This window comes from Budorcas taxicolor, chromosome 11 (genome assembly GCF_023091745.1).
Source record: "Budorcas taxicolor isolate Tak-1 chromosome 11, Takin1.1, whole genome shotgun sequence".
Lineage (NCBI taxonomy): Eukaryota > Metazoa > Chordata > Mammalia > Artiodactyla > Bovidae > Budorcas > Budorcas taxicolor.
In genome coordinates, this window is record NC_068920.1 from 165938784 (window position 1) to 165961232 (window position 22449).

Sequence of the window (22449 nt, forward strand, 5' to 3'; positions counted from 1 at the left end):
AACTCAAAAGGAGGAATAAAATCCATCTAACTTTATTTTTGGGCTTCCCTTGTAGCTCAGTTGGTAAAGAATCCGCCTACAGTGCAGGAGACCCAGGTTCCATTCCTGGGTTGGGAGGATCCCCTGGAGAAGCAAATGGCAATCCATTCCAGGGTTCTTGCCTGGAGACTCTCATGGACTGTAGCCTGCCTGCCAGGCTCATTTGTCCATGGAATTGCAAGAGTTGGACCTGACTTAGCGACTAAACCACCACCACCCCCACCCTTATTTTCACTCTTTTCGTTGTCTCTGCTTCTTCCTTAGTGGTCAGGATTTCCTTTTTAAATCATTCCTTTCTGCTTGGAGATTTTCATTAGTCATTCTCATATCTAGGGTAGATATGCTGGCGACAAATTCTCCCAGTTACCCTGCTTCTATTAAGAGAACGTCTTGATGTTCCTTTCATTCCTGAAGGATATATTTGATGGGTGCAGGTGTTGGTTGACGGTTTCTTTCTCTGAGCACCTGGAAAGGAGTGTGCCACTTCATTCTGGCCTCAATGGTTAGTGAGGAGAAATCTTTTGAATTGTGTCCCTCCATAAGCAAGGGGCCGTTTTGCTCTGGCCACCTTGAAGATTTTTAATCTGTGCTTAGTTTTTCTTGATTTGACAATGAAATATCGTGTGGATTTCTTTCAGTTTATTCTGTTTGGTATTCACTCAGCTTCTTGACTCTATAGGTTGATGTCCCTTGCCAAATGTGGGGGTTTGTCAGCCATTATTTCTTTGAGTACTGTTCGGCTTTCTCCCCTCTCTCCCGTGCTCGGCTGCTGTGACCTGTGAGCTACTGTGACCTGTGAGCTGCTGTGACCTGTGACCTGTGACCTGTGAGCTGCTGTGACCTGTGACTGTCAGATGTTTTCTCATTGACCCACAGGTTCTTGAGGCTCTGCTCTTTCTTATTTGATTTTTAAAGTCTGTCTCTCTCTTTATATTGAGTAATTGCTCTTCTTCTCTTTTACCGTCTATTGAGTCTTTCCTTTGTTGTCTGCATTGTTGTGCTTTTCCACTGAGATTTTAATTGTGATTTTTGTATTTTTCAGTTCTAAATTCTCCATTTGATTCTTCATTGTACCTTTTATTTATTTGATGATACTATTTCTTTGTTGATACTTTCTACTTTTTATATGTGTTTCAAATGTGCATACAATCACCCTTTGAAATATTTTTACGATGGCTGCTTTAAAATCTTTGTCAGATACATCTGTCATCTCTGTCATCTTAGTGTTGGTGATCTCTGGGGGTTCTCCAGAGAGATAAAGCAAACAAGACGTGTGTGTGTGTGTGTGTGTGTGTGTGAGACACAGAGAAAGATCTCTATTATTAGGAACTGGCCCATGTGATTATGAAGGCTCTCAGGTGCAAGTGTGCAGTAAGTTTAGGCTGGCAGGCTCCCGCCCCAGTGGAGCCGGTGGTGCAGCTCCAGTTTGCAACCAGCTGGAGGCCCGGTAGTGCCAATGGTGCAGATGAAGTCTGCGTCCTCTTCGGAGAATCCTCTCTTACTTCAAAGAGGGTCAGTTTTTTGTTTTATTATGTCCTTGAATTGATTGGATGAGGCCCACCACATTATGGAGAACTATCTGCTTTATTAATTAAAATGTTAATTTCATCCAGAAGCACACTTGGAGAACCATCTAGAATGTTTGGCTAGACATCTGGGCACCCCATGGCCCAGTCAAGTTGACACATAAAATTAGCCATCACAGCATCTAATTCTTTTGTTTGCTTTTTATTCTTTATTTCACAGCATCTATTTTTTTTTTTTTAATTCAGTTTGTGCTCTTCCTGGTTCTTGTTTTGGTAAATGAGTGTCAATTGAAAGCTGAGCATTTTTGGCATTATATTCTCAGACCCTGGATCTTATTAAACCCTCTGTTTTATCTGACTTTCTCTGACTTCTGCCAAGAGAAGCAGGGGTTGCTGCCTTGCTACTGCAAGGTGGGCGTAGAAGCCTGGTTTCCCCACCTGGCCTCCACTGACACGTTGTGTGGGTGCTTTTCATTCTGCCGGTGGAGTGGGAATTCTGCCTCCCAGCGTGCCTCTGGGGTGCTTCCCTGGTTGGGAGGGTTAGGCGCGCCTCGTCTCTGCTCTCCGCATGGTCCGTGCACATTACGTGCCGGGTGGGGGGCCGTGTGTGGCCTCATTACTGGGTGATGGTGGAAGGCTGACTTGCCCCTAGGGCCACTCTGGCAGCAGCGCCTCAGTAGGGAGCGGGTAGTATGCCTTGCCACTGCCGCCTGGGGGCGGACGTGCGGGCTCTTTGTGTGGCCCCGACTGATATCACAGAGGTGGGGTGGGGAGGGGGCCGTGGGAGGATGTCCACCTCCCTGCTTGTCTTTCTCTGAAATGTCGGTGGTTTAAGGGTGTTGGGAGGTTGGTTACCTTGTTACAGTCTGGGGAGGGTGTTGTCTAGCTCCTCCTGGGTCTTTGCTGACCAGGGTGGAGGTGGCATCATGTTTTTCCTGCCCTGTTTGGCTGGAATAGTGCAGTCATTGCCTGTCTTACTAGCTGGCCCCCTTCCTGGCCCTTTGGTGAGAGAGAGAGAGAGGGAGAGAGAGGGAGAGGGAGTGGGGGGGAGAGACGGGGGGCGGGGGGGGAGGCAGAGGGAGAGGGAGGGAGAGGGAGGGCGCCTCCTGGCTTTGCTGCTGTGTTTACTGTCTGTGTCTGTTGGCATTTCCAGCTTGTAGGTTTTAAGAGCCCCAGGTCTGGGGTATATGAGGGAAAAAGAAGACAGAAACACAGGGAACCCATCGTGTGTCCAGAGGTCCCAGCCGATCTGCCTTCTCTTCTCCCCTTTCTAGAGTCCTCCGTGAAATGTATATTTGCTCTAGATATAATGTTCAGGTTGTTAAGCGTGCTCAGTGGGAGAAACAGGGAAGAGAATGTCTGCTTCATCTTCCCGGAAGTGCAAGTCCTTGTTCGTTTCTTGAGATGAGAATAGGGTACTTTGGCTACCGGTGGAAATGGTCCATTAGTGGGACATCGTGGAGCCAAACCCCTGACCGAGTGGGTGGGAGGAGCTGAGGCGGCAGCACATTTCTCCTCTCCCTAGAAGGAAGCTGGTTCTGAGGGTGCCCTTCAGGGAGGCTGGCAGCGTTGGCGGTCATTGTAGCCCTTAGGTTGGGCTCTGTCTGGAGCTGGCAGAGGTTGGTCAGCGAACAGGGGTAGCGAGCAAAGTCAGATATCTGAGCGTCCCTTCTGGTCAAGGCCCGGGGTCCTTGGCGGCCAGCCTGGAGTCAGCGTCCAGGAATCAGAAGCCACAGGCGGCGGGCGGGCAGGGGGGCTCAGGACTTGCAGGGGTGGAGTCTGCAGTTCTGCCCAGGCTGGGGACACTGGAGGACAGTGGTCCTAGCAGCAGCACCTGGACGCCAGCCCAGCCTCCGGACAGGGCCAGGACGCCCACTGCCCCTGTCCTGCTCAGGCCTGGCCCTTGGCTCGTGAGCTGCCTCTGAGCGGAGGGGCAGGGGGCCCGGTGGTTGCCTGCCCACATTGCCCACCCCCTTGGCTCACTTCTAGCAGCAGATTCGTGTGGAGAAAGAGGTCTCCCTCAGGCCCCTGAAAGCAAAACAACAGTGGAAAAGAATTGGATGGAGAGAGCCTTATCCCTTTGTGGGCCGTGCTCTAAAAGCCAGAATGCTTGGGGGGAGCCCCCCTGCGTCGAGTTGTTTAGACCCGGCCCGAGAGCGGGGTTCTGTCAGGCTCAGCTCCTCCCTGGGCGCAACAGCAGCGAGTTGCCTGCTTGTTGCCGGGCTGTGGCCCAGGCTCCGTGCGCTGTACTGTGGGTGTGGCAGGAGACAGATCGGACTTGGACCTGGGGGTCCCTGGGCTTCACAAAGGAGGATTGTCTCTGAAGCTGCCAGGTGTGTCCAGCAGCCTGGGAGGCGGAGGGGAGGTGTCCAGGTGGGGCCCCCGGGGGGTGAAGCCCTTAGCTTCTTGGTGCTGCTGGACAGGTCAGGAGTACAAAGCTCCTTGGTCCTTTGGGGGCCCCCGTCCTAGAGGGGGCAAGGGCAGGCAGGTGTAGTCTGGGTTTCCTGTCTGGCCCCACCGTGCCTGACTCTGCTGGTGCCGAGAAGCCGGGGCGCTGTCCTGCCCACCGTGCTGCTCATCTGCTCTTGCTTCCAGACCAACGACGCGGCCGGCAACACCTGGAACTGGCTCTACTTTCTGCCCCTGATTATCATCGGCTCCTTCTTCATGCTCAACCTGGTGCTGGGCGTGCTCTCAGGGTAAGGGCCTCGCCGCTGCGTGCGCCTCTGTGCTTGCAGGCCAGGGCTGGGTGGTGGGACTGGACGCGGCCTGGGTGGTGTGGGGGAGGCGGGGCCCGGCCTGGCCCTGGTTGGCTGTCCCTAGAGCCCTGAGCTCTAGCGAGCCTGCCCTTGGGCTGCCATCGGACCTCCCCCCTGGCCTCCTCGCCTCTAGCTCTTGGCCTTCGCCCCGGCCTCTGAGTCGGGAGGGGCTGCCGCTGCCTCTTACCTGGATTCGTGGGGGGGCTTCTGCAGGAGCAGCCCCAGGGGCCAGAGAGCCTTCGGCCGCAACACTGGAGAAGGAATGCGGCGGCCCCGGGCCTGCGCCCCAGCCCTGACCCCGGCTTACCCTCCTCTCTGGGCACCTGTCCCTGCTGACCTCACGGAGAGGACAAGCGAGGGCGCAGGGCAAGGTTCCCTCCTGGAGAAAGGCCCTGACCCTCCTGGAGAAAGGCCCTGACCCTCCAGGGGAGAGAGGTGCAGCAACCTGCGGCCCACCGCGCCCTCCTGGCCTACATGCGGCTGAGGCTGGAGAAGCGCTGCTGGCTTCAGGAAACCACCGGGGCTGGTGTCTGGGGCTCCCACCATCCTCCGGGGCTGGGGAGGCTGTGTGGACAGAGCTAGAGGGCGTCTGGCTTGGCCGTGCCACCCTGCCCCACCTGGGCATCAGATCCCTGTAAAGCTGGGGGGGAGTGTTGCCATTCCCCTGGCATGAGGTAGGCTGGGGAGAGCCTGGGGGACCCAGCGGGCAGCTGTCCTCTTGTCTGAGCAGGTGCCGCCACCGAAAGGGCAGTGTCTGGGCCAGCGCTCTGCTCGGCTCTGACGTGTGCCCCTGCCTCGCTCCCTCCTGTGAGGCTCTGATTGTCACTAGCGTGTCTTTCCGAGCCTCTCCGCCCGGGGCAGCCCCGGGGATGCTGGGAGCTCCCTGTCAGGTGGAGGCTGCAGTCTGAGCTGGGATGGGGAAGCCACGGGAGGCCTGGGCCCAGAGGAGGGTCTGGGGAAGGGGCAGCTCCACTGAGACGCAGGGGGACCAGCTTGGCAAGGAGGGTCATGCAGGCAGAGAACTGCTGGAGTGGAGGTGCAGAGAGCGTGGGGCCTGCGATGCAGGGAGCTCAGGGCTGGAGCCGCCAGGCTTGTGAGGAGGTGGGGAGGCTGGCAGGGCACGCGTGGGCCCTGCTCAGGGATGCTCTGGAGCACGGGAGGAGGATCGGGGTAGCCCGTGGAGCCTGGGGGAGGCCTGCGGACTTGGTGTCTCTCAGCCCTTCCCCCACCTGCAGGTGCTGGTTTCCCAACCGGTCTCAGCTGGGCCCAGGGTTCTCCTCCAGCCCCAGAAAGGCGGGAGACCGCACGACCGCCTAGGCTGGTGATCACCACACGTGTGACTCTGCCTCGGCTGGACGAGGGCTGCTGGAGGGGCCAGCTTGGAGGTGGTTCAGCCTCACTCCTGTCCATGCCTTGGGCTCTCACCTTCCCAGCACCCGGAGAAGCAGAATGGGTCGCTCCGCTCACAGCCTTCCTCCTGGAGGGGCAGAAGCCTGGGGAGGGGAGGCTCACAGCCGTCCCCAAGCACTGGGTGCCCGGCGGCTGGGTCAGCCACTGCTTATGACTCTTAGGCCACCCGGGCAGTGTGGTCTCACCCCGTCCTGCCCTCAGGCCTCTGCACTCGGGTGTGGCCAAGGGGGCTGGCCTGGTGGGGAGACCGTGAGGGGCCATGCATCTCTTTAGTCCGGACTTGGGCAGGGTGAGATGTCCAGGAGGGAGCCATCCCCTCTCGTGGCCAGGGCTGAGGTGGCTCAGGCCCTGCTAGATGGTGGTCTCAGGCTCGGGGTCCATCCTGGTCGGAGCCGAGCTCTCTCCCTTGCCAGGGCTGTGAGAGGAGTCCCTCTGTCGAGCCCAGAAGCTGCTGCTCCTGAGGGAGAACAGCATGCTCTTCTGCCCTGGGAGCACGCCTGCCTGCACTTGGGCGCCTGAGCTCAGGTGTGTGCGCATGTGGTATGTGTGTGGTGTGTGTGCGCAGGGCTTCCTTCTGGCCCTTTGAGCCTAGAAGCTCAGCTAAGGTGTGGCAGGTGCTGAGGGCCCCGGGCTGCAGAGGGACCTCACAACGCTTGACTGTCTCCCTGTCTCTGGCCGCCCTGAGCTGGTCTGGCTCCTCCCTGCCCCACTTCTGGCATGGCTGAGGGTCTGAACCAGCCGAAGAAGAAAGGTGACAGTCCTCTGGAGGGTTCTTGTCCATGAGCTCTCTGCACGTCTCTGTCCAGAGGACAGGGCCCCGCACTCAGAGGGTGTGCGCCCAAACCTGCTCTAGGCCGGGGGCGGTGGAGTCCCTCTTGGGGCACTGGGGAGCTGTCCCTGTGTGCCACAGGGGCCCGAGCAGGGAGCGTTTGCCTGGGCATTGTCAGTGCTCAGGTGGGCAGAGGCCAGGGTGGTGGGAGCCGCCTGGAGGGGTGGCCCGTGGCTCATTGCCCCTGTCACGGCCTCTTCCTGGTTCCTGGTGTCTCTGGCTAGACAGGTAGGGCCTGTAGGTGAGCTTATACCCATCTGATCTCCCTCCCGCCCTGGCTTTGCTCATCACAGAGAGTTTGCCAAGGAGCGTGAGCGGGTGGAGAACCGCCGGGCCTTTCTGAAGCTCCGCCGGCAGCAGCAGATTGAGCGGGAGCTCAACGGGTACCTGGAGTGGATCTTCAAGGCCGGTGAGGACAGGGCTGTGTGGCGCTCCTGGCCTGGGCTCTGTTGGCTCCCTGCCCCCACTTCAGGGCCTTCCAGGAGCCAGCTCTGCTGGGGTGGGGGCTGCTTGCAGGAGGGCCACGTGAGGGGGGAGCAAGCCAGGCCCTCTTCATGGCACCCTGTCTGTGGGACACACCAAGGGCTCTGACTCAGTGGGATGAGCTCAGCCGTGGCCACAGTGGCTTCTGGAAGTGGGAAGGCCAAGCAGGCAGGGCCTCGCCTCCATTCTGCTGTGTTTCTGGGGAACGAGCCCTCGTCAGGGGTGGGCACGGGAGGGCTGTGGCCTGAGGCTGTGTCTTGCTCGCAGAGGAAGTCATGCTGGCCGAGGAGGACAAGAACGCGGAGGAGAAGTCCCCTCTGGATGGTAGGTGGCTGCCGTCAGTGCTCTCTGCCTGGCCTCTGGGCTTTGGGGGCCACTGGGCCAAGGCACGCATGCGCTTGCATGTGAGGCATGACGCCTCTGCTCTGCCGGGTGCCTGCGTGTCGGAGGCAGGCTCTGTGTGGGTCAGCAGCACGTGGCGGTCAGCCGGATGCTCCTGGGGAGCTGTGGGCCCTGACCAGAGTGGGTGTAGCCCGCAGTGGGCTCAGCCCAGGGCCTCAGGAGCCTGTGCTCACAGCACTGCCTGAGAGCCATGTGGTCCAGCACGGCGGCGGACTCGTGACTGTGTGAATTCACAGGTGCCTCTGTTACAGTGAAACAGAAGTGAAAATCCAGTCCCTCAGTCTTCCTCAGCTCGTTTCAAATCATCCTAGAAAATTCAGGGGGACCGCACTGCTTCTAGAAGGCTGCGGTTTTAAACCAAGCCGTGTCTGACCCCAGGGCTCCGGATGGTTCTGGCCCCAGCTTGCCGTGGAAGACCCCTAGTGCAACATGGGGCCCCAGAGCGGGGACAGGGCGAGCGCAGCCCCAGCGGCAGGAAGGAAGGCTGCCGTCTTCGTGCCCGCTGCTCAGGATGGGGCCCGACGGGGTGCCATGGCCTTGCGGGGCCCACACCTGGGGCCTGAGCAGTCTCGCTGGTTCCCCTGCGGCCTTGAGCTCATCTCTCTTGTCTCACCTGCCCTCGGAGTGCGGGCTGCTGGGGCAGCCGGCTACAGCCCTGGCCTTGCCCTGCTTGGAAGTGTCCTGGTCCCCATGGTAGCCAGGCCTCCCCACGGACATCATCATGGAGAGAAGGACAAGCAGGACCCCAAAATCCCTTGTCCCTTTTGCTCTGAGGACCGAGAGGGGCCATGGGGGCCAGGCGTCATCCTTCCTGCCACCAGCCTTGGCTTCAGGAGGGGGGATCTGCAGAGGCTGCTGGTTCCTGGAGATTAGGGAGTGGGCAACTGGGAGACAGCCCAGCCCTGAGGCAGATCGGCCAGCCGGGCTGCACTCACGCCATCTGCGCACCCTTTGCCTAAAGCAGTGTTGAAGAGAGCAGCCGCCAAGAGGAGCCGAAATGACCTGATCCATGCGGAGGAGGGAGAGGGCCGCTCTGCAGACCTCTGTGCTGTGGGTGAGTCTGCGGGGGTGTGCTGTGCGGGGTGCGCGCCCGCTCCCTCCTCGCCACCCTGGCTCTCCTCCTTCCCTCCCTCCCCAACGTCCCCCGCCCCAAGTCAGTCGGCCAGCCCCAGGTTGGTGTGTCTGCCAGACAGCAGGAGGGAGGGCACCTGGCGCAGAGATGTCTTCCTGGGGCCAGGCCTTGAGGTGGGCTGCGCGCATGGCTCCTGGAGTTCTTCTTTGCCTCTTGCTCCTTCAGTTCAGCACACTGCTGGCTCCCGGCTGGCTGTTCTTGGCTTTGCTGTCCTGTGTGGACTGGAGGCCTCTGGCACATCCCGAGGCTGCGGACTGCGTGCGTCGCTGCTGTAGGGACTGAAAGTTTCTTTTATCTCTCTTGTAAGCTCTGTGTGTCTCCCATATTCCTTGGGTCTGCTGCCTCTGAGGCCTTGGCCTCATCCCCTGCTTCTCAAAGAGTGAAAGGGAAGCCTGGTTCTTTCATCTTTTTAGTCCCCTTCCTCTAAGCCTGGTGCCAGAATCCTAGCACCTTGAAGTGCCTGGGCCTTTCCCATTGAATGCCCTGAGGTTGTGCATTCTGTGGGAAAGGAGGACCCGGCCCTGGGCCTCCACCTTTGGCAGCATGGGGAGGGGGTGTACTTGGCAATGACCACTTCGCATTACAGGCACCAAGTCAGGTCCAGACTGCACCTCCTTGATCTCCAGCGGTCCCTAGTGGACTTGAGTTGAATGAGCTGCTTCCCATTATATTGTTACATTTGGAAGACTGAGCTCTCTAATAAGTCATTTGTGTATTTGTTTATCTATTTATACTTCCCATTCTCTGTCCTCAGTAAGCCCATGTCAGTAGTTTGGGGTTTATCCTTCCCATTTCTAGATGCTCATCTCAGATAACACTCATACCACCCTCCCACCCCCCACCACCAAAATCACTGCAGATGGTGATTGCAGCCATGAAATTAAAAGACGCTTACTCCTTGGAAGGAAAGTTATGACCAACCTAGACAGCATACTAAAAAGCAGAGATATTCCTTTGCCAACAAAGGTCCGTCTAGTCAAGGCTATGTTTTTTCCAGTGCTCATGTATGGATGTGAGAGTTGGACTGTGAAGAAAGCTGAGTGCTGAAGAATTGATGCTTTTGAACTGTGGTGTTGGAGAAGACTGTTGAGAGTTCCTTGGACTGCAAGGAGATCCAACCAGTCCATCCTAAAGGAAATCAATACTGAATACTCATTGGAAGAACTGATGCTGAAGCCGAAGCTCCAATAGTTTGGCCACCCGATGTGAAGAACTGATTCATTGGAAAAGACCCTGATGCTGGGAAAGACTGAAGGCAGGAGGAGAAGGGGATGACAGAGGATGAGATGGTTGGATGGCGTCACTGACTTGCTGGACATGGGTTTGGGTGGACTCCGGGAGTTGGTGATGGACAGTGAGGCCTGGCGTGCTGCGGTTCATGGGGTCACAAAGAGTCGGACACGATTGAGCGACTGAACTCAACTGAACTGAACTGAAGCCCCCCTTACCACACACACACACACACACAGACACACACACACACACACACACATGCTGTGGACTTCTGGGGTTTTTTCACTTTACAGACATCTAGTTCCTGTTCAGTCCAGTGCAGTCGCTCAGTCGTGTCTGACTCTTTGTGACTCCATGAATTGCAGCACACCAGGCCTCCCTGTCCATCACCAACTCCCAGAGCCTACTCAAACCCACGTCCATTGAGTCGGCAATGCCATCCAGCCATCTCATCCTTTGTCGTCCCCTTCTCCTCCTGCCCCCAATCCCTCCCAGCATCAGAGTCTTTTCCAATGAGTCAGCTCTTTGCATGAGGTGGCCAAAGTACTGGAGTTTCAGCTTTAGCATCAGTCCTTCCAGTGAACACCCAGGACTGATCTCCTTTAGAATGGACTGGTTGGATCTCCTTGCAGTCCAAGGGACTCTCAAGAGTCTTCTCCAACACCACAGTTCAAAAGCATTAATTCTTCGGCGCTCAGCTTTCTTCACAGTCCAACTCTCACATCCATACATGACCACTGGAAAAACCATAGCCTTGACTAGAGGGACCTTTTTTGGCCGAACAGTTTCATACAAAATTTCCCTGTCGGTGCCTTTTGGAACGCGCCCGCCCTGACCAGCTGGTCTGATTAGGGTCTACTCCTGTACGGCGCTCACAGCGTCCCTGGCGTGCTGTCCGCTGCCCTGCGATCAGCTGCTTAAACGTCTGTCCTTGCTCAGCAGAGCTTTCGCCCCCGTGGGCTGGGTCCCAGGAGCAGGGCTGCTGCAGGGAGGCTGTGCTGGCACCTCCCAGGGCGGCCGCTGCCCGCTGTGCAGAGGGTCTGTGACCACACATTCATCCCAGTGCAGGAACACCTCTGTTCTCGTCCTGCCTGGAGGTTGCAGCTAGTCTTGACTTTTCCCAGTTTGAGGGGAATTTGATGATTATAAGGTGGTATTTTCTGGCAATTTTAATTCTCATTTCACTCACTACTGGTGATTTTGAACCTCTTTTTAAGTGTTTCTTTCCCATTTGAATTTGGGTGTTGGTGACTTTTCACGTACTGTTCGCTTTTCTGTTGGGTTGTTTGTGTTTGTTAACAGGAGACCAATATAGATTGTGGATCTGAATTTTAATTTTTTTCAAATTTATAGTGAGTGTTAATATTTAAATGGTCCCTCTATTCTAATTTTACCTAAAGTTTTTTAAAAAAGTTTTTATTATGATTTTGTAAAATGAATTAGAGAGGTAAAAAATCTTTTCCTGTAGCTTGGAATAGTTTAAATGACACCTAAATTATATTTTCTTTAAAGGTAAAATAAAAATGTGAACCCATCTAGCTAAGAAATGAAAAGAATGTGTTAGTCGCTCAGTCGTGTCTGACTCTTTGTGACCCCATGGACTGTAGCCTGCCAGGCTCCTCTGTCCATGGCATTCTCCAGGCAAGAATGCTGGAGTGGGTAACCACTCCTTTCTCAAGGGGACCCTCCCAACCCGGGGACTGGGCCTCGGCCTTGCACGTTGCAGGCAGGTTCTTTACCGTCTGGGCCACCAGGGAAAAGAGTATGGACCAGTGTTGCATTTTGTCCGGAAATATTCCATTTTGTTGCCTTTCAAGCTTGTTTCTATAGAACTGCATGTGGAGTTCTCTTGTGTTCTCATCTCTCCTTCATTCAGTTCTTTGCTGGTCCATTCACTCAACAGATACTAAGTGCCCAGATGTGTTGGGAGGTGCCTGAGGCATTGGGCTATAGCATTGAACAAGATTCAGAAGCCTTCATCTTTGGAGTTTCCATTCCAGTGCTAGGTGTGAAAAGGAAAAAGGTAGAGAAAGAGGGGGCTCAAAGGGTCTGAGGATGTAGGGGTTTTAAATAGAGTGGCTACAACAGGCCTTGAGAAGGTCACCTTTGAGTAAAAAGCTGAAGAAATGAGCAGGTGAACTTACCAGGACACAGAACTTCCCCAGACAGGTGAGAGGACCTGGAGGCAGTCCAGGAGGCCAGTGTGGTCGGAGCAGAGTGGAGGGCTGGGGCAGCGGGGGAGGAAACGAGAGCGCCGGGGGGTCTGGAGCCCAGTGTGGACTCTGCTAGCCGTGGTGGTTTGCAGAGGAGGGTGGCATCTGGCTGCAGGAGGGTGCTGAAGACTGCCCGCCATGCAGAGAGGGCAGGGCAGGACCAGGTCAAGGGCTGCTGTGAGGACCCCAGTGCTGGGGGTGGGGGTACTAAGCATTTGGATTCTAGATCTATCTTGAGGACAAGCCCACAGGATTTCTGATGAGTCAGACGTGGAGATAAGGCAGAGAGAGACATCAAGGACAGCTCTGCAGGGAGTGTCCACAGAGGAGCCCTGCCCAGGAGGGTGGGACTGGAAACCCATGCCTTTTGGGGGACAATGACTAGAATTTGGTTCCGAGTTTGTGTTGAGTTTGAGATGCACGTTGGAGATGCAGTGGGGTGTCAGCTGGGCACTCTGTGTGTTAGGGGCTGGCATTCCGGCTGCAGAAGGCGTTTAAAGCTCTGAGACCAGCTAGACTGTGTCAAGTTTGGTTTTGCTTTTTCCTGGTTGTCAGTATATTTATCTTCGATTTCTAATTTCTTAATTAGGATCATGTAAGCTTAGTATGTATTAATGATGATTTAAAATAAACAGATTGTAGATTTCCTTATTTTTTTGTTTTCATTTTTATTATTGTTATTTTTAGTCATTATTAGGTTTATCTTTCTACTTTATTTGATTTATTCTATTATTATTTTTCTGATTTCTTAAAATGTATAACTTGTTCTTTTTTCTTTCTTCTTTAACAGTGAAAGCAGTTAAGGCTGCGTGTTTCCCTCTGCACAGAGCTTTGTTATGAATTCCCCTCTGTACTGGTTTCCAGACAACAATTTTTTTACTTTCCTCTTGAGGCAAAATTTATCTGGGAATGTGCTTCTGAGTTATAAGCAGCAATATTTTGACCATCTTTTTATTATGTCTAATTTTATCAGATAATGATTGGGAAATGTGGCCAGTAAATCTCTATATTTAGAAGTTTTCAGATTCCAACTTCATGACTGACTTTAGAAAGTTTCATTGACAGAAGCATGCTCTGTGTACGCTCCACTTTTGAGAGTTATCAGGGTGTAAGTGTGTCTCAAAGTCAAGTTTGTTGATTGTGTTTTCCAGTTCTTTAGGTCTTTATGTTTTATCTCCTAAATCTGTTCAGTTCTGAAAGAGGTGTTTAGAACATTCCCACTTCATTTTTTATTAATGAGTTTCTTTTGTATTTTTTTCTTAAAATTGTGTGTGTGTGTGTGTGTGTGTGTGTGTGATCGGAGCACATCATGAGACCCATCCTCTTACATTTCAGGTGTGTGGTGGATTGCTGTTGGCCACAGGTGCTGCGCTGGGCAGCAGGTCTGCAGAACCTGTCCATCCCGCTTCACTGGCACCCTGGTCCTGTTCACAGCCCTCCAGCCCCACTGGTCACCACTGTCCTGTCTCTGGTTTAATGAATTTCACTGGTTTAGATCCCTCATCTGCGTGCAGTCATTCACGAAGCGTTTGTCTTTCTGAATGTAGCTCATTTCCCTTGGCATGGCACCCTCAAGGCCCCTCCATGTGGGTACATATTGCCGAGTTCCCTTCTCTATTAGGCTGAAGAGTGTTCTGTGGTGCATACAGACCGCATTTTCTCTGTCCACTCAGCTGTCGGTGGGCAGTGGGCTGTTTCCATGTCTTACCTGTTGTGGATTGTGCTGCAGGTAACATGGGAGAGCTCAGATCTCTTCAAGATTCGGGGTCCAGTTACTCTGGAGCCCTTTCTTTCTGCAGATGCAGATGCACGCTCAGCCGTGTCCGACTCTGTGTGGCCCTGTGGACTGCAGCCTGCAAGGCTCCTCTGTCCGTGGGATTTTCCAGGCAAGAACACTGGAGTGGGTTGTCTGCCCTCCTCCAGGGGATCTTCCCAACCTAGGGATTGAATCCGCACCTCGTATGTCCCCGGCGTTGACAGGTGGATTCTTCACCACTGCTGCCACCCGGGAAGCCCAAGATCGGGAGACAGAGATAGAGGCGGTCTCCCCAGCAGCCGGCTTGCTGGGCCATCAGGTGGTTTCAGTTTCACTGTGGAGGAGCCACAGTGCGGCCCTCCATTTACGTTCCCATCAACAGAGCATGAAGGTCTAGGTTTCCCATGTTCTCACCAACATTGTCTTCTGTCTCTTTGGAAGTAGCCACCCTGACAAATGTGAGGTGGTAAGTCTCGTGGCCTTGAGCTGCGTTTTCGTGACGCTCCCGTGTGTATCTCTTGTGGTTTTGGTTTGCGTTTTCGTGACGCTCCCTTGTGTATCTCTCGTGGTTTTGGTTTGCGTTTTCGTGACGCTCCCTTGTGTATCTCTCGTGGCTTCTGTTTACACGTTTGGCCGCTGTATATTTCTATGGCTGTTACCTCTTCTGTGTGAGTCGTGTGTTCCATCATCACACAGAACCTTCTTTGTCCATTCACTGCCTCCACTGGACAATCCCTTGTCTGACAGCAAACGTCTTACTTTTCATTGCTGCCATTATTTTTGGGTTTTAGTTCGCATTCTTGGTATCTTTGCTTTTCCTTTCATTTTCAACTCTTTATGATATTAAGTATTTTCAGTGCTCTTCTTACAAACAACATGTAACTGAGTTTTGCTTTTTTTTTTTTTAACCCAGCCTTGTGGTCTTTGTTCCTAATGGGGGAGTCCAGCCTGCCTCTGCTTACTGTAAGGGTCGGCATCCGTGACTTCTTCCCCTCCTCCTTTGGTATTTGGTGTCGGTGTTTGATACTGTGGTCTCTATCTTTCCTGCTTTTCCCTTAGACCAGGTTGCTGTTCATCATGCTCTCCCCTCTGCTAATTTCCGATTCTTCCTGCTTCTGTTCCACAAATGATGACCTTCCATCCCTGCTCCCAGAATTAGAAACATCTTCTTTACTGTCTTTGTGTTTTCCTACCCTCTTTACCACCGAGATGTAGTGTTTCCATAACTGAGTTGCTGTATTTCGCGTTTCTCTGCCCCACCCTCAGCCCAGTAAGCATCTGCAGTGCTTCCCTCCTTGTTCCCCACTCCTGGTGGGAGATGTCCTGGGGATTTAGTTCTCGCTGTCACCAGGCCCTTGGTCGCCCCGGGCAGGCGTGGGCCTGCCTCGGCCTTCCCACCGAGCGGCCGCGTGGGTGCTGTCTCCTCTGGGGTCGCCGGGCCCGCGGGCTCCGCTCTGTCTTGGCTCGGCTGTCTCTTGGCGCCCGCTAGGCGGCGTGTAGGCGGGTGACTGGCTTCTGCACAGGCTCAGGCGCCCTTTGTGGTTCTCCTGACGAGAGAGCCTCTGCTGCTGTGTTCTCTCTTGTTCTCTCTCATTCTGCGGGGGTCACTGCCCTGTTCCTAGCGTCCTGGTTGCAGATACGGCCCCTCCTGGAGTGCCCTCTGCCTGGGGTCTGAAGCCCAGGGGGCCTCTCGGCCTGCAGCTCAGGTCTCCCTACTCGAGGAATGTTTTTTTCCATTTGTTCAGGTATTTAACCTCCTTTCCTTTTTCTCTTTGCTCCTGGAATTCCCGTTACTTTGTGTCTCCGCTTCCTTTGCTCCTTTGTGTCTCTCAGCCTTTTCCTTTGATTTCTTTCTCCTTATATTTCCTGTATCTGTTTACCTAAGACATGGCTCTGCTGCATCTTCAGGCTCCTAGTTTGCGTTTTAGAGTGAGCGTCTTTCCTCTCATCTGCTGGATGACTTGGGAGGAGTCTCGTTTCCTCTCTTGGCTTCATTTTGGTTGCTCTGGCTCTGCGCCATACCTGGGACCCTGCAGACTTTGCTCCAAGTCCCCAGCAGAGCCCACGGGGCTCCTTGCACTCGGGGCCTCAGGTGGTCTGCTTCCCTCGGGTCTGGGTACAGGGCCTGGCACCTCCTGGGTTCCCCGCAGCTCCATGCTGGCTGCTGGTTGAGGCCCGATGGGCCAGCCTGCATGGTTTTCCTTAACCCCCAGAACCCTGTGAGACCCCGTATCTGTTACCAGTGAGGACTCTTCGGCTGCGAGGATGTGCCAACCATGTGCCTGTCGGGCGGACAGGGTGCATGGCCACGTGCCTGGCGTCCAGTCCACGTCACTTCTGCCTCCCACACCAAGGCATGCAGCCGCTAAGCAGGAAGGCGTCCTGCGCTGCCTGCCTGTCACCTGTGATCTGTGCCTGTGCCCTGGTAGGGTGGTGGGGGCAGGGGCAGGTCACGGTTGCCCGGTGTTTCTGTGCCCCGCTCAGGGCAGTCGTCGAAGGGATGGTGCTCAGCGGGGCTGGCGCAGACATTATGTTGACTAATGAGACCCTGCCTGGGTTAGTGCACAGACCCCACATGTGCACAGGCACCCACGCCACCCTAACGGGGGCTTGATTCTGCTGCCAGTCATAGTTCACTCATTCTCAGCTGCCCCCCAGCTCGAAGATGTGTGTTTTTTGTGGAAAAAGCCTTTTTATCATGAAGAATACATGCTGGTTAAGTGGAACCTGGAAAACGCACAAAGCCTAGAAGCCCTGATGTTGCAGGTCTGCGCCCAAGGCAGGGATTCTGACTGTAACACATTTTCACTTCTACTGCAGACCCCCCCTTTCGCCAGAGCTGCTGTGAGCATACAGGCGCTGCTCGTGGGAAGCGCCGCCTGTCCTCAGGGACCCAGCCCGGGACACCCTGAGGCCCCCGGTCCCGGGGTGTGAGAGGACAGCAGCCCTGAGGCCCTCTTTGGGCGCAGCCAGCTGGCCTCACGGGGCTTGTCCAGCAGGGAGTCTCCCTGGAGAGTGTGTTGCTTGTCCTACCGGCCACGTGTGTGCACAAAGTGCTTTCTCGAGTCACATGTTCTCTTGACCTGCCTTCCCAGAGTGGGCCTGTGTGTGATCGCAGGTGTGCGCCTGTGTGAATCAGAGTGTGTCTTTGGGGGTGTGGTCAGCATTGGGGTGTGCTGGGCAGCACATGTGTGTGACTGTTTCTAAACGGCAGTGTCTGGGGATCCTGAGTGTGTGGGTCCCCAGTGGGTCTGTGCGGGCTCTGCCTGTGTGCAGGCCTCTCCTTGCCTGTACTGGGTCCCTGTCTTCCCTCTTTGCCCCATGGCTGTGTTGGAGGAGGGAGTGGGTGTGTCTGGCTGTGGCCTTGGCATTTTGCAGCCCTTGGCAAGGTTGGCCAAGAGGCCGTGTTGGATGAGCCAGTCACGAGGACCCGGCATTGGCTGGTGTCAGGTCACGGACTGGGGGGTGTGTCCTGGCTCAGCCAGAGGCTGTGCTGGAACAGCGCCTTCCGCAGGTGAGGATGGGGTGTGGGTGTGGCCTCTAGAGTGCTGGGAACTCCCCGTTAGGGCCCTGCTCACCCGGACAAGGGCTGACTGACAGGTGCTCCTCAGGACCCGCCTTGTGTCTGGTGCACAGTGTCTCTCTGTGTGATGTAGCTGCTCCAGAGGCCTCGGCCCATCTTCATTTAGTGAATCCAAGAAGACACCAGCCTGAAAATGCTCTTGAGTCTGCACACACACCCCCCTGTGCAAACACGCCCACCATTGTGTAGCATGCTCCGTGCTTCTTCCCCAGGGGCTGCAGCTAGGCCAGGAGTTCCGAGCCGCCTGTGTCTGAGCACTTGGGGGCACTCAGAGCCCCCAGGCACCCATGACGCCCGCTCATGCCGTTGTCACATGGCACCAGGGGTTGGGGGTGCAGAGGGGAGCCCTGCCCCCCAGAGCTCAGTCTGATCTGGGGCTCGGGCAAAGAACAGACTGCGAAGCCCACGCGGTGCAGTTGGCACAAGGGTGTGATTGTTGGGGCGCTGAGGCCTGTTACTGGAGCCTAGAGAAGGGTGGCCTCGGAGCTGAGAAGGAGCCGGGGGGAAGGCACTCCCCTTGGGGGGCAGTGCAGGCGCTGTGGGCATGGGAGTGGGAGAGGGCAGTTGGGTCTGGCGGGTGAGTCGGGGCAGAGAAGCAGCTTCCTGGGCAGACTTTCTGGGCTCTGTGGGCCAGAGTCTGCAGCCAGGCCAGACACAGATGAAGGAGCTAGGCTGTGTTCCAAGGCAACTGCTAGAAAAGCAGGCGGTCAGTGGCTTTTGGCCCCGGAGCTATGGAGGGAGGAAGGGCCAGAAGCAGGAGGGCTCCCCAGGTAACGCCAGGAATCAGAGTGCCCTGGGAGCATGGGGACTGCCCTGCTGTGAGGCAGCTGGGGCGCTGGGGACCACTGGCCTGCCCAGCCAGGGCCCTGCAGCTAGGAAGACCGCCCCGGCACTTGGTTCCCTCGTTTGTGAAGCAGGGGTGTGGCCAGGAGCCACTCCAGGGGCGCAGGGCCCTTTAGCCCAATGTTGGTAGTGGATCTGACGCACACGGTACCCGAGATGGAAGCTGGTGCCTTGAGCCAGGCCAGAGCAAGTGTCCTTGTGGGTGGGGGACACACGTCCTGGAGGGTGCGTCTGCAGGGCTCACACTGGCGGAGGGAGAGTGTGTCCTGGGGCCCAGTGGTCCCCCACACCCTCAGCGAGGCCCTGTTCCTGCAGGGTCCCCCTTCGCCCGAGCCAGTCTCAAGAGCGGGAAGACGGAGAGCTCGTCATACTTCCGCAGGAAGGAGAAGATGTTCCGGTTCTTCATCCGGCGCCTGGTGAAGGCCCAGAGCTTCTACTGGGCAGTGCTGTGCGTGGTGGCCCTGAACACGCTGTGCGTGGCCATCGTGCACTACCAGCAGCCCCAGCGGCTCACCACGGCTCTGTGTACGTAGCTGGGCCCAGCCCTCCCGGGGCCCACCTCCTCGGGAACACTTCCAGCCCGCAGCCTGTGGCATTGGGGTGCCCTGGGTAGGACCCCTGTGCCGACCACAGTGCCCCGGGGGTCTCTGCTGGAGGCCTGATGTGCCCAGGCCTGGGCCCAGGTTCCAGGAGGCTGGGCTGGTCTGGTTAGACCCCGTCCGTCGGTGTAGTGGGAAACTAGTGAGGGGTCTGGGGAACCGGGACGATGTCTCCTGCCCTACGGGCTTTCGACCCTCGAGCTAAGGGGTCCGTCTGCCCTGGATCCCTGAGGAGAGTCTTGGTTCCCAGGGGTCTCCCAGGGCTCTTCCAGTTGTTTCCGTTTTTCTTCTTGGTTGGTTGGATCTGGACGTGTCCTTGACCAGGGATTATTGCAAACGTGTCCATGAGCCTCAGGACACAGCAGGGGCTCTGGGTCGTGACCTGTCTGGCCCTGGTTATAGTTCCAAGGACGTGAAGAGCTGAGGCCCCTTCCCAGGGACCAGGTTCCTTCACACCCAATGGCGCTGCAGGGCATGTGCAACAAAAGGGCTTGCTTGTTCGTTTTGCCTCACGAGCCCTCCAGAGACGCTGTATGAATGCTTTCTGTCCTGCAGTCAGGGGCCCCTCCCACCCCTTCCCTGGGTCAGCCACTCGTGTTAGTGGCTGATCTGGAGACAGCCTGCTCTGGGCTTCCGCACGTGCCTCCCTCTCTTCCCTCCATCTCCCTCTCCCTGTATGCGTGCAGCCGCCTAGACGCCCAGGAAAGCCTTCCTCCAGAGAACCCTCCTGGCTCCCAGTCCCGGCCCCCAGCAGGCCAGCCGCACAGAGCCTGGGCAGCTCTGACCGCGAGGCTGGGCTGCTGCTGCTGGGCTCTTTAGGGCTCTGGATGGATGGCCCCCCCGGGCACCCGAAAATGTGGGTGGGGAGGGCTGTGTTGGGGGCTGGCTCCAGGCTTTTCCCAGACTTCGATTGCAATCCATTGCTGGCATGGGAAAGGGCAGAGAGAGGAGAAGCAGGAGGGGCCCCGGCTGGCTCCCAGGTGGGGAGGGCAGGCTAGGGAACCAAAGTGTGTGCACTGAGCCGGGTGCCCTGCCCCTGATTCACGTGTCCTGGGCCCACGGTTTGGTGTGGGACCTGGCTTGGGACTGAATTCAATGTCTCCTTGAGTCCTCGGGCTGCGATATCCCACCCTTGGGGGCTGGGCAGGGGCTGGGGAGACAGGGCTTCCTCCTCACTCGGGCAGTGGTGTGGCTGCTCCCTGGGGCTTCCTAGCTAGGCCTTTTCTTCCTACAAGAAGCCGGTGGTACCCAGTCTGTCTTGCGGTTGCTCCTGTTTCCTGGAGATTTGCCCAGTGAGTGGGCTGGAGGGGGCCTGCACGGCCTGGTTGCGTGTCTGATGTCAGGAGCATGAGGCTGGAAGTGCCTAGGTGCTGGCCGGGCCGCAGGCGTCCCTGGCTGCAAATCTGCCCCCTCACTGCCTCATCTTCTCTGTGGTTTCCTGGAAACGCCTGCATTCATCAGCATCCCCCGGGGAAAATGGCTGGAGGGAAGGGTGGCCTTTGCTGGGTCTGGAGGCATCTGCTCAGTGCTGGGCTGAAGCTGAGGTGGGCTGACCCAGCCCGGGAGGGCAGGCCTTGCAGGAGGCAGAGGCAGAAGTGGGGGCTCCCTTTAGGAGAGCCCCCTTCATCAGAGCTCACTATGGGGCCCTGGCCTGAGGCTGGCCATGTACCTCGCTGTCCGCCTGTCAAATGCACCACCCCCAAGGCACTAAGGACCCCGAGACTGATGCCCAGATGGTGAAGGGGGCCTGAGAGTGGATGCTGTCATGCCGTGAACCCCTGGGCCTGGCCGGACGGACCTGGCCACCCTCTCCCCTGGCCCTCTGTCCCCACAGTTGCTGTCTTCCTGTTACAGCGCAGACACTATAGCGTAGTTGCCTGCTCCCTGAGCCCATGACCTCCTGGAGGGAGGGGTCAGCTGTCTCTGGGGCCAGCTCAGGGCAGCGCAAGGGCCCGCAGGCTGAATGAGTACTTTAGGAGGGAACATGTGGACGCCCTTTCTTGGCCTCTGAGGGGAGGCTGAGCATATGAAGCTGAGGGTAGTGGGCATGTTGTGGAGGCTGTGTTCCAGGTGCCCCCTTTCTTGGAGAGCTTCCCTTTCAGCACTTCCTGGGCTGGTTCCAATAAAGGGGAGCAAGACGGGCCACTGGGTAGCTTCAGCTCCAAGGTCTGGGTGGGGCAGCTAGGGGCCCTGTCTCTGCGGTCTCTGCTTCCAAGACCTGAGCTCCCCTCGTGAGGCCCTGGAGTGCAGGGGCCGAGGGGCTCATGTTCCAAGCTGGACTCAGGGCACAGCCGTCACATGGCTTCTCCAGGAGGGCTGCTGTGCCATCGCCTTACTCATCCTGGGCACGGCTCGGGTACCCTGCTGGCGTTTGGACTGGCTTCAGAGGCCAGGCAGGTGGTGATTGTCCATGTACCTGGGTCGCCTACCTGAGACCTTCCTGGGCTGTATGAACCATCACACTTCTGTGAGGCACGCTGCCCAGTGGGCAGTGGAACTGGTGTCTTTGCTCATTGGGGGTCTCAGCTGCTGCAGAGCTGCCTGGGGAGGCCTGTGTGTCTGTGCAGCACCTGGGGGAGAACAGTCTCAGGTGTGCACGGAGGGCAGGACGTGCGTGACCCTCTCTTCCACCTTCTGTTTGAACAGAAGCTTCTTGAGGGCCAGTCCCCCAGCCAGTCTGGCTGCCAGAGGCCCTGGGGCCGCCGGGCGGGTGGCTGCCTGGTGACTGGACCCCTGTGCCCCTGACCCCCTGTGGGGGCTCTGCCCTTCCTGCTCTGCTTCCCTGGCCCCAGGTCAGAGGCCACAGTGCCTTTGGCTCACTCTGAAATGATGCATGGATTCCAGCTTTGGGCAGAGGATGAAAAACAGCGACCTTGTTCTGATTCCTGGAATTCCTGGTTTGGCCAGCCAGTCAGGGGCTAAGCTTGGCTGTGTCTCCTGCAGTCTGCGGTCTCAGACAGCTTCTGGACTGTTCTTCTTGCTCTGACCCTGCTTGTTCTCCCCTTAGGCTGGGTTGGAGTAGTGTCTCTGGGCCTTGAATTCCCAGGATGACCCTCGGGTCCAGTGTGGCCTCCCTTCAGCCCTGCAGCAGGGTCAGCACCACCAGCGGCAGGATCCCTGGGCTGAAGCGGGCCCTGCTCACCACAGCCACCTGCTGGGCCCAGCCTGCAGGAAGTTGAAGGCACCACACCCACAGGGGTCTCTGTGTGACTCCCCAGGGCCCCTAGCAAGTGTGGGTGCCTCCTGGGAGACTCGTACTGTGGGGGTCTGGGGGTGTTAGGTGGTAAGGATGCTTGCCTTTAGTGGGGTGAGCCTGTGAACAGAGTTAAAACCAAACATGGTGCTGTGAGTCCAAGAGGGTCAGGGAGGCCCTTGCAGAGAAACTGGCGCTCTGGCCCAGGGTCCTCGCAGAGGGACTCCAGTTGCAGTCGGAGTGTGGGTCAGGGAGTGACACTGAAAGGAGAAGGGAGGGCCCAAGGCCGTCCAGCATCTCCGGGGGATTGGGCGCCTCCTGCCTGACCACCTAAGTCCCCTGGGAGACTTGGGCCCTTGACCCAGAGCTCACTCCTGAACCTGGTCCTGGGAGCCTGGGCACTCGCCTGCAAGCTGGAAGGAGCACCTCTCTGCGTCACGTCCTCTCTG

General features: G+C 56.7%; 1 protein-coding gene across 1 annotated transcript in view; it reads left to right on the forward strand.

The window, feature by feature from the left end:
• Nucleotides 1-22449, forward strand: part of CACNA1B (calcium voltage-gated channel subunit alpha1 B) — a 204997-nt gene that overhangs the window by 65333 nt on the left and 117215 nt on the right. Inside the window, exons 7-11 of the mRNA XM_052647676.1 lie at nt 4161-4264; nt 6857-6972; nt 7314-7370; nt 8413-8502; nt 18524-18733. Coding sequence (XP_052503636.1) covers nt 4161-4264; nt 6857-6972; nt 7314-7370; nt 8413-8502; nt 18524-18733 — 577 coding nt within the window. The remainder of the gene's footprint in view (nt 1-4160; nt 4265-6856; nt 6973-7313; nt 7371-8412; nt 8503-18523; nt 18734-22449) is intronic.